This window comes from Lathyrus oleraceus, chromosome 7, assembly GCF_024323335.1.
Source record: "Lathyrus oleraceus cultivar Zhongwan6 chromosome 7, CAAS_Psat_ZW6_1.0, whole genome shotgun sequence".
Lineage (NCBI taxonomy): Eukaryota > Viridiplantae > Streptophyta > Magnoliopsida > Fabales > Fabaceae > Lathyrus > Lathyrus oleraceus.
In genome coordinates this window covers 132,152,500-132,162,846 of record NC_066585.1, presented here as the reverse complement: position 1 = coordinate 132,162,846, position 10,347 = coordinate 132,152,500, and the positions used below count along the sequence as shown (strand labels likewise).

The window sequence follows — 10,347 nt, the reverse complement described above, 5'->3', positions numbered from 1 at the left end:
ATTCAACTTTCTGCAGCCATATGTTAAAGTTTTTGGTTTAAGCTTAGTGTACATTCCGGATATGCACCTCTGTAAACTTTTTTCAATTTTTTATTTAAGGATTATTACACAGATGCACTTCCGGTTAAACCCTAATATAATTACGATGTATCTTCTGATACATTTTTTAGCAACGTGGGATGACTCAATCACGAAGTGTTGAGGTCTGTGTATTTTGGATATGTCTGGAGATGCGTCTCCGTAATCAAAGGACTTTTGAGATTTTTCAGCGTGGTGAACTAACAAAGGATGGGAAAAGTAATACCCAAAGGGTCTTGTCCAATTGGATTCCCAAGAGAAGATTCAAACCAAATCTTCTAAGCCCAATCACATTATTTAAAAGAATGACTAGGGTTTCATAATCTGAGAAACATCTAGGGCAATTAATGTTTATGTATCATAAAATATCTATGATTGGGATTACCTTACTCTACTGAGCAAACACAACACCAGTTTTTTCTAAAGCCCGAGTGAATGTGTGAATAATTAGAGATAGGGATAGGTAAGTTCCTTTTTTTTTTAAACTTCAAAAGGTCAAAAGATACTCACAACATATAAGATTTCTATGTTTTTGAATCTTGTTGAACAAAACCACTTACTTTTTTAAGCCTAGGACTTTTGGGGTCATAGGACCAAGTTTTGAAGCCATTCTGACTAGGAAGCCATCCATCTTATTCTTGCCACATAATAATTTCAGACTCATCTTCTATATTCTAATAACCACCTTTATTAATGACCCAAAAAGAATGGAATGCTCTTCCAAATGGAACCAGGCCTCTGACCAATTTTTGACTAGTAAGAGAGTCTGGATTTTCAAAGATTCCCCATCTCTGTTTGATCAAAAGAGTTTCATTGAAGGCTTTTAAAACTCTAAACCCAAAACCACTCATATTCATTCTTTTGTAGATTGGATTCCATGCTTTCCGGAGAATTTTCTTCTTCTTATTGAAGTCCCTCCACCATAAATTAATTATAAAAGAGTTGAGGTTGGAACAAAAATACTTAGGTAACACAACATCCCACCATATTGTAAGAGGTAATAAAAAATACTTTTAAGATTATATCAATTGTTTTTGAAAGTACCCAAACTACTCTAAGTAATTATTAGAAGGCCTGATATATTATTCATTCATGATAACATCTAAAAAAATGATATCTAATAACTCAGAATAATAATAACAATAATAATAACTCATGGCAATAAGAGGTTGCAAACAATTATTATTATTAAGATTTATCTAATCAGAAAGGGAAGAAAACAGTGACAGAAAGAAACAAGTGCAGTTTTATGAAAGCACACATAGAAAAGAACTGCTTACATTGTTCCTACACAGTAGAAACTTACATGTCAAAGGAAACAAGTAGTAGTGTACATTACATGTCAAAGGAAACTAACTTTTCTGACCATTTTCAAATAAAATTGGAACCACAAATCTGCTGGTGGAGTGGATCATATGCTGAAAAGTGAAAACGCAACCAGGGCTTCCCACTATGGTAACCATCCTGTCATGTAATTACTCATGCTTGGGCCTGCTGTGACCACCGATCCTGGATCGTGCTGATAACTGCGCTTAGGAAAACCATTTCATTATTTGACTATACAACGAAACATTTAATTTTAATGATATCAAAATATAACAAATCAATGTGAAAATAATACCAATTTACGTCTAAATCCACCATATCTGTCTATTAACCTTTCTATTTATCTAAAGTCTCGTCTTTAAAAAGTATATTAACATATCACCCACACTAATGTCAATAATAATTGCATCTAAAATACTATTTCTAAGATATTTCTAAGATATCAAATGCCTAAAAAAACCAAAACTAAGTTAACATTGTAATCCATGATCAAAACTGAGTTAAGAAAAAGTGCATACCCGATTTGTAATGTCGGCTCACACTCCAATTGTTGAAAGAGGCCATCACCGTGATTTTGGCTTGGATGCCGACCATAGCCCATTTCTTCAACACACGCGTTCATTTGAAGTTGATTCAATTGATACCCTTCCAACTGCTACAAAAACAGACAGAGACACTTAATTACTGATTTCCAACATGACAATATCAGGTTTTTGGTCATGTATATTTGTCATGTGTTATATAATTTTACATGTGAAGTGTTTTTTTTGCGTACCCTTTGTCTGAGAGACCTGTTAGCCTCGCTTAGCATATGTTCCTACACAAGCAACAATGACAGGTGAGTAAAAACATAATACACTGGAGTAGATAACATTTACTGGCAAATGATGGTGAAATTGTTCTCATACCTTGCGTTGAAGATCAGAGAGTTGGTCCAACATGAATTGGGTCTGTAAAGGAAAAAAACTTGCAAAATAAGATACCATATATATACTCTTATAAATTGAAGTCAGTAACTTTTGCTTTCAATAAAGACTTCAGAGAATTAACCGAATCTATCAAACAAACATGTTTTGTCAGAATCCCAAGTTATTTTTGAAGAACTTCCAGCAATATGGTTTCCATGCGGGCATGCACCTTCTGTTGAAATATTAAACTTGATTTGGGCCTAATCTTACTATTTGATTTTGGACTTAGTTATTTAGGCTTAATTTATATTAGGTAATGTTTCTAGAAAAATCTTGTACTATTTAGAGTATCTAGATATTTCTTAAGATTATAATATTTTCTAGAATACTCTTTGAATATCTAGAGTTGAGAAGTCTCTAGAATTAGTGTGTCTAGAGTTCTCCTTAGAGTACTATAAATAGAGATGTAATTCAACACTTTTGAATCAAGCAAAAATACAAAGTTCTCTCTTCCATAAATAATTCTCCTACCTTCCAAGTTTTTATTCAACCCTCTAATATTCCCACACACTTTTCCTAAACACAAAAGGGTCTATTTCCAACAAAGTGGTATCAGAGCTTCAAGGTCCTAAAAAAAATGGCGAATGGAGGTTTCCCTTTTCAAATGCCGATGCTCACAAAGAACAACTATGACAATTGGAGTATCAAGATGAAGGCGCTACTAGGAGCTCAAGATGTGTGGGATATCGTTGAGAAAGGCTTCAATGAGCAAGATGAAGCCTCGCTAAGCCAAGGTGTAAAGGAGACATTGAGGGAGTCAAGAAAGAGAGACAAGAAAGCTCTCTTCCTCGGTCAGATCTCATGGCCTTAATGGAAAGACCACTTTCTTTCTCCACAAGGGCTTTGAACTTCTTGAAGTTTTCAAACACTTCTGACTTCTCCTTCAAGAAATAAACCCAGGTTTTTCTAGAATAATCATCAATAAAGAGGAGAAAGTATTTACTCTTACCAAAAGAGTTTGGATTGATTGGTCCACAGACATCAGTGTGTATGAGCTCTAGCGGTTTTGTCGCTCTTGACGTTGATTCCTTTGGAAAGCTTTTTCGAAATTGCTTCCCAACTAGACATCCTTCACATAGTTGGTCTGGGTGGTTTATACTAGGCAAGCCTCTCACCATTTCCTTCTTTGACAAATATTTTAGACTATCGAAGTTGAGATGTCCGAATCGTAGATGCCATAGCCACGAAGAGTCGGTATAGCAAGTCTTGAGACACTTTGCAACATCATTTTGAATGTTCAAGAGGAACATTCTATTATTTGACATAGGCACCTTAGCAATCAAGTTATGTCTACAATCTCTTAAGAAAAGACTATGTTCTTTCAAGTGGATGTCATAGCCTTTCTCTAATAATTGTCCCAAGCTCAAAATATTATTCTTCATGTTAGGAACATAATAGACATTGGATATGAATTGATGACTCCCATTCTTTAAGCGTATAAGAATTTTACCTTTGCCTTTGACCGGTATCTTTGAGTCATCTCCAAATGAGACATTGCCAGTTGTCGCTTCATTGATCTCTACGAACATGCTTCGGTCGCCACACATGTGATTGCTTGCGCCGGTGTCGAGGTACCATTTGTTTCTTTTCTCTTCAACTTGGTTTTGGCACGCGAGCAACAAAGTTTCTTCTTCTCTGCCTTTTTCTTCTACAAAGTTAGCTTTCTCCACAACTTTCTTCGAGAGTCTACACTCAGATGCATAGTGGCCGATCTTGTTGCAGTTGAAGCACTTGATTTGTGATTTGTCACACCTCGACCATGAATTTCCTCTTCCACGACCTCTTGTTGCTTGTGGATTCCAACTTCTTTCTCCATTGTTAGAGTAGTTGTTGTAACTACCTCTTCCTTCTCCTCCATGTCCTCGTCCACGCCCACGATCTTGGCCACGACCTCGTCCTCTTTGGCTCTTGTAATTCGCATAATTTGCTTCCTTTATGTTGAGTTGTAGTAGTTGCTCCATAGCCTCCTTTTGTTTAATTTTTCTCTTTTGTTTTTCTTCGTATGCTTGTAAGGAACCCATGAGTTGCTCAATAGTCATGGTCTTTAAATCCTTGTTTTCTTCAATGTTGGTAACAATGAAGTCAAAACTTGGATTTAAAGTGCGAAGTATTTTCTCCATGACTTTTACCTCATCAACATCTTCACCATTTCTTTTAAGTTGATTGACTACGGCTAATACTCGAGAAAAATAATCAGAAATTGACTCGGACTCTTCCATAAATAAACGTTCAAAATCACCTCTAAGAGTTTGAAGACGAATCTTTGTCACCTGTTCCACTCCTTTGTTGCATGTTTGAAGTTTGTCCCATTTTTTTTTTTTTTTTTTTTTTTTTGTTCAAAGTGTTTGGAAGCATTGCCTATACTCACGTTCCTGATGAAAGGAGAACAAAGCTCGATGATAAAAGTGAGAAGTATGTATTCGTCGGTTACGACTCAAGCTCCAAAGGGTACAAGCTCTATAATCCAAATAGTGGAAAGATCGTCATAAGTCGTGACGTGGAGTTCGAAGAAGAAGATTGTTGGGATTGGAGTCTTCAAGAAGACAGGTACGATTTTCTTCCTTACTTTGAAGAAGAAGACGAAATGGAACAACCAATGATAGAAGAAAATATTACACCACCGGCCTCACCGACACCAAGGTTGGATGAAACAAGCTCAAGTGAGAGGACACCACTACTAAGGAGTATTGAAGAGCTTTATGAGGTAACCGAAAACATAAATGACATTAACCTTTTTTGCCTTTTGGGTGATTGCGAGCCTCTAAGCTATCAAGAAGCAGTTGAAAACGTAAAGTGGAGAGACGCCATGGAAGAAGAAGTCAAGTCAATCACGAAGAATGATACATGGGAACTTACTACACTTCCACGAGGACATAAAGAAATCGGAATAAGATGGGTGTACAAGGTGAAATTGAAGTATGTGATATCTAGAGATCAAGTTGCCGACATTTTCACCAAACCACTCAAGTTGGAAACTTTCGTGAGGCTAAAGAATATGCTTGGAGTCACAAATCAAGTTTAAGGGGGGATGTTGAAATATTAAACTTGATTTGGGCCTAATCTTACTATTTGATTTTGGACTTAGTTATTTGGGCTTAATTTATATTGGGTAATGTTTCTAGAAAAATCTTGTACTATTTAGAGTATCTAGATATTTCTTAAGATTATAATATTTTCTAGAATACTCTTTGAATATCTAGAGTTGAGAAGTCTCTAGAATTAGTGTGTCTAGAGTTCTCCTTAGAGTACTATAAATAGAGATGTAATTCAACACTTTTGAATCAAGCAAAAATACAAAGTTCTCTCTTCCATAAATAATTCTCCTACCTTCCAAATTTTTATTCAACCCTCTAATATTCCCACACACTTTTCCTAAACACAAAAGGGTCTATTTCCAACACCTTCCTGGGCTAGCACCTATTGAGAATGTGTCAAGTGTGAGTAGTGTGGATAATAGTCCCACATTGGTTGATAATGTGGAGACTTGAGCATTTATAAGTGAGAGAACCCACTCACCTATCACCTTAAGGTTTTAGGTGAATATGTGGTGTGTCTCTCACAAGTGTTGCTCTAGAAAGGAAGTCCCACTATGTTCAATGCTCCCTAGTGAAAAATCTCCCCCAACAAATGGTATCAGAGCCTTTGGTTTCAGAAAGGGACCAGGTTACTTGTATCGAAAGTCAAAAAAAAAACGGCGCCAGGAGGGTGAATAAGAAACGTTCCGTTGAAGAGTGTCAACGGCGCCTAGAGGGTGAATAAGAAACGTTCCGTGCGGCTTTCACTTGAGGGGGAGCATTGTGGACTCGCACTTGAGGGGGAGTATTGAGAATGTGTCAAGTGTGAGTAGTGTGGATAATAGTCCCACATTGGTTGATAATGTGGAGACTTGAGCATTTATAAGTGAGAGAACCCACTCACCTATCACCTTAAGGTTTTAGGTGAATATGTGGTGTGTCTCTCACAAGTGTTGCTCTAGAAAGGAAGTCCCACTATGTTCAATGCTCCCTAGTGAAAAATCTCCCCCAACAGCACCAACCAAAAGTCTAAAGAATATGAATGACATCAACCACAACATACAATTGAGAAACCATGCAACCATTGAAAGGAAGAAAGAATCGAGGTTTACACTCAAAAGTATACTCTAAGAGAAGCTCATCTTCAAACTAGAAGCTACCTCTAACTATATTAGAAATGACTGGTTACCCGCAGATTACCAGCACTAGCCTCCCAAATTAGAAAAATATCATCTGCAGACAATAGGTGAGATGCTACTACATCTAATGGATGGATCCACCTTAAAACCCTGAAAAGGCCCAGAGATACTGATCGGTTCATTAGGAAATATAGGCCCAGTCCCTTGATCACTAGAAGAAAAAGGAACAGGGCCAACAATATCACTACTTTAGACCCCTACAGATGTCTATTTATTCAGTGGGACAACCATCAATCAGAACTCATACACCACCCGAAAATGCACATGCCCTTAACCAAGCTCTCCATCCAAGCTTGGTGCATGGTTGAGTGTTATTATTTTCCTTTGTACTTGGAATCCATACAATTTGATTCAGACTTTGTTGTATAGTTCAGCTTAGCACATCTTGGCTCTTCTAATATTTTTCTTTAGTTATCAAAGAAACAGTTGAAATTATATGAGTTAAATTATATCTGATACTCTTTATTGAATAGTCACCGATCTTAGTTACTGTGACTGTGACAACTTCTAGGCTACTTCTGTAAACACTAGTGAGTCTACATTATTTCCATTCTGCTGTGGTTAACTGCATATCATAATGGGAGCTATGTTTTGCGGTGGAATTTCATCTAGTAATTTGACAAAAGTTTGAAAGTTGATGATTACCCTTGTTGATCTTATTTGCTTCAAGGATGAATCTAGCTGCCTTTCAAGCGATTCGAGCTCTTTGCTACTCAGAGGGCCAAGGTCTTCTCCCATAAGGTTCCTAACAAAGGTAACGGTTAGAAACATTATCAGTGACTTTGTATTGTATCTGTCATATTTAGAGATTAAAGAAAAAATTGAGCATAAATAATCACTACCTCTGAGACCGTTGTAATGCTTCATAACGTGCCTTCAGCTTCAAATATTCCTGTTGGCTGCTTAACTCCTATACTCATGGTTGCCATCACAAAAATAATACATCAGTTCTAAACTTGGCTTTTTTAATTCAAAATCTTAAAAGATAATAGTAGATCAACATAATTTTAATTATTTTGACTATTTTATGTATATAAAGCATAGTAACTGAAAATTAAAAGAAAAAAATAATCAAAATTTTAGTCAAGGTAAAAGGACAATTAGCATTATAGTTATGTAAGATATATGAGATTCTTGAGTATTACCAATGCTTCTCGTGCAGATACATTGGCTTCAGGAGCACCATAGTTGCATTTCTGGTACCTCTCTAGCGTTTTGAGCATGCTGCACCCACCACATTGACAAAATAAACAAATTTGTATAAATTACATATCATATAAATATAATAAAAATATATATAAACTTTCATCCTACAATTAGAAATTATTTTTTAATTCATATTAATATAAATAATTTTATTTATTTTTGAAAAAACAAAAGTGAATATAAATAAAAATTAAAAAAAAAAATACCGATTAATGTTGATATTAAATTATAGGCACTATTTTTTTGGACACAAAATTATACCCACTCTTAAAACATTGTAAGAGAGAAAATAGAAAGAAAAAAAAAGTGAACACTGACAGCTTAATTTAGTAAGCACTGATTGTAAACCAATATAAATTGGATTTTTGGTTTAATCATTTTCATTTTTTCGGTCAGTATAAAACGGAAAAATTGTGAATAAAATAGTTTAAATAGTAGATAAATTTATAATAAAATATAATTACATCAACTATCAAAATCCTTTATATATAGAAATTTTTATCATTTGATTGGACATAAAATTAATAAAGACGTTTTAATAAAAAGTATAAAACTAAGGAAAAAATTCACTAAAAAATGTATTCACATAGAAAGCCATCAAGGAAATTAGTAAATAAATAGTAAAACATCTTTTCAGAAATCATATTTTAGGGCTGTAATCAACTTTAAATGAGACAAAATTAGAGATTCATCAGTGAAAAGATTTCATTTTCCACAAAAATAATCAGAGACTCAAGAAATCTACTATGACATCACATGTATATCCAAAATTGACCCATAAACGTAAAAAATTAACACATATTTTACCTGATGAATCATGACGAGAGGCTATAGCCTTATGCGGAAAATTAAAAACCATTGAGATATCTCTGTGTATGTGGTTAGATTTAGACCATTTATGAGTAGTGTCACTTGTTAATCCAGGAGAAAAAACATGTACTAGAAATTTTTGTACAACCAGATCTAAAAGGATTAGGGTTTATCCAAAGGAAAATATGAGAACAACAAGCCATGAAGTGATTGAAAAACATGAATTGACAGAAAAGAAGATAGAGGTCATTCATGATATTATCCACTGAATTCTAGTTTAACATAAAGTCACTATCATGAAACGAACGATTGAAAGTAAAAAAAAAATTATGTAAGTGAAATGAAGAAATTATTAAGCAATTGATAACACCATTTTGCTCTTTGGACATATAAAATAGTGTTGAACGTGGATCCAAGAAAGGGGAATAGATATAATATATATAATAATATTGAAATTTGAAAAGTTAAAGTTGAAGAAGAAACCCTAGGTTCAGAGAAGTAGGTTTAAATTTACATAGTTTGAGTGATTTTGAATTTTGAAACTGAAAAGCAAAGTAGCTAGTAAAACTCAAAATGGAAGAAAAAATTGATTATCCCAACACTTAATTTACACCGAAAAGAGACCTGACTAGAGACTCAAAAATCGCTTTTAGAAAACGCTTTTGAACCAGATCTGTTTCAAACGCTGGCGAAGCGAAAATATGGTAAATTCAGAGGCTGGGTTTAGACCTAAAAGAGGGAAAAGAAAGAGAAAGTAACAAACCAAAAACAAAAATAGATTATTAATAGATTAATACAATAGAATACAATACAATACAACAGTGATATATTTATTTAATTGAATATTTATTTATTTTTTATTAGGTTTATTGTGTTTCCAGTTGCAGATCTAACATCAATAAGATTGCAGAAACACTCAAACTTCTATAAACGCCGAGACATTCACAGAAACGGAAAAACTCAAACAGTGAAAATTGAAAATCAACTTTTTCAATGTTTTCACAAACTAATACAAATAATAATATATATATATATATATTATTAAAACTCGCGTGATTTCAAGATCTTTGAAAAAAAAAACTTAGGTTTTAATTGTTGCATATTTTAGTGAATACCTTGAACTGCTGCAAAACTCGTACAATTTTCCTCTATTGGAGAAGATGATGAGAGCAACTTCAGCATCGCAAAGAACCGAAAGTTCATAAGCTTTTTTCAAAAGCCCGTTCCTTCGTTTAGCGAAGGTAACTTGTCTGTTGATTTTGTTTTCAATTCTCTTCAACTCCACTCTTCCCCTTCCCATTTTCACAACAAAATTGGAAGAATGAGATAAAAACTGTGAATATTTTTTTGTGCGGTTCTGTTGTAATGAGATTTATATTTATATACAGAAGAAAAAGAGTGATTTGTATAATTTTAAGATTATGAATAAAATGTGAAATTGTAGTTGTTAATTTGTTATTCGTTAAGAATTTGAGCAAAACCATCTTTATGAAGCCCTAATGAGAAATCTGTTTTCTCTCTCTACCTGTCTTTTTCTGGCTGTGTTGTGGTTAACACACTGCTAACTCGATGACAATGACATGGCCAATGGAAATTTAAAATTACTAAAATTTATAAGCCAGTGTTTGTGTTGTGAGTGGGTAAGAAAGTTTTCTGCTACACGTAAAGTGTTCTACCTAATCTTAAAAGTTAGAGTAAAACTTTATTATGTTCTTGAGTGATTGAGATTGTGATATGGATTACCAA

General features: G+C 34.3%; 1 protein-coding gene and 1 long non-coding RNA gene across 3 annotated transcripts; both read right to left on the bottom strand.

The window, feature by feature from the left end:
• Window positions 1-1,240: 1,240 nt before the first annotated feature.
• Window positions 1,241-10,068, bottom strand: LOC127104959 (MADS-box transcription factor 1-like). Of its 2 annotated transcripts, none has more exons than XM_051042094.1 (8): window positions 9,717-10,068; window positions 7,731-7,809; window positions 7,428-7,495; window positions 7,231-7,330; window positions 2,313-2,354; window positions 2,180-2,221; window positions 1,923-2,059; window positions 1,241-1,604 (listed from the first exon to the last, which is right to left on the bottom strand). In XM_051042094.1, exons 1-8 carry the CDS (start codon window positions 9,899-9,901, stop codon window positions 1,529-1,531), a joined length of 729 nt encoding a protein of 242 aa, XP_050898051.1. In that variant the 5' UTR covers window positions 9,902-10,068; the 3' UTR covers window positions 1,241-1,528. The 2 variants fall into 2 exon arrangements, with proteins under 2 accessions (XP_050898051.1, XP_050898052.1); XM_051042095.1 differs by having other exon boundaries at window positions 1,923-2,056.
• LOC127104960 (uncharacterized) lies at window positions 2,361-7,224 on the bottom strand. Its single transcript, XR_007794862.1, has 3 exons — window positions 6,405-7,224; window positions 5,774-5,789; window positions 2,361-2,541 (listed from the first exon to the last, which is right to left on the bottom strand). It is a non-coding gene; the product is annotated as an uncharacterized LOC127104960 (long non-coding RNA).
• Window positions 10,069-10,347: the final 279 nt, after the last annotated feature.

What these genes read in the sequence shown, in the direction of transcription:
- LOC127104959 (XM_051042094.1), bottom strand. Translation starts at nt 9,901, where the DNA reads ATGGGAAGGGGAAGAGTGGAGTTGAAGAGAATTGAAAACAAAATCAAC. An exon ending in TATCTGCACGAGAAGCATTG is followed by an intron (nt 7,496 to 7,730) that starts GTAATACTCAAG and finishes CCATGAGTATAG; the next exon opens with GAGTTAAGCAGCCAACAGGA. An exon ending in ACAGGTCTCTCAGACAAAGG is followed by an intron (nt 2,060 to 2,179) that starts GTACGCAAAAAA and finishes CTGTTTTTGTAG; the next exon opens with CAGTTGGAAGGGTATCAATT.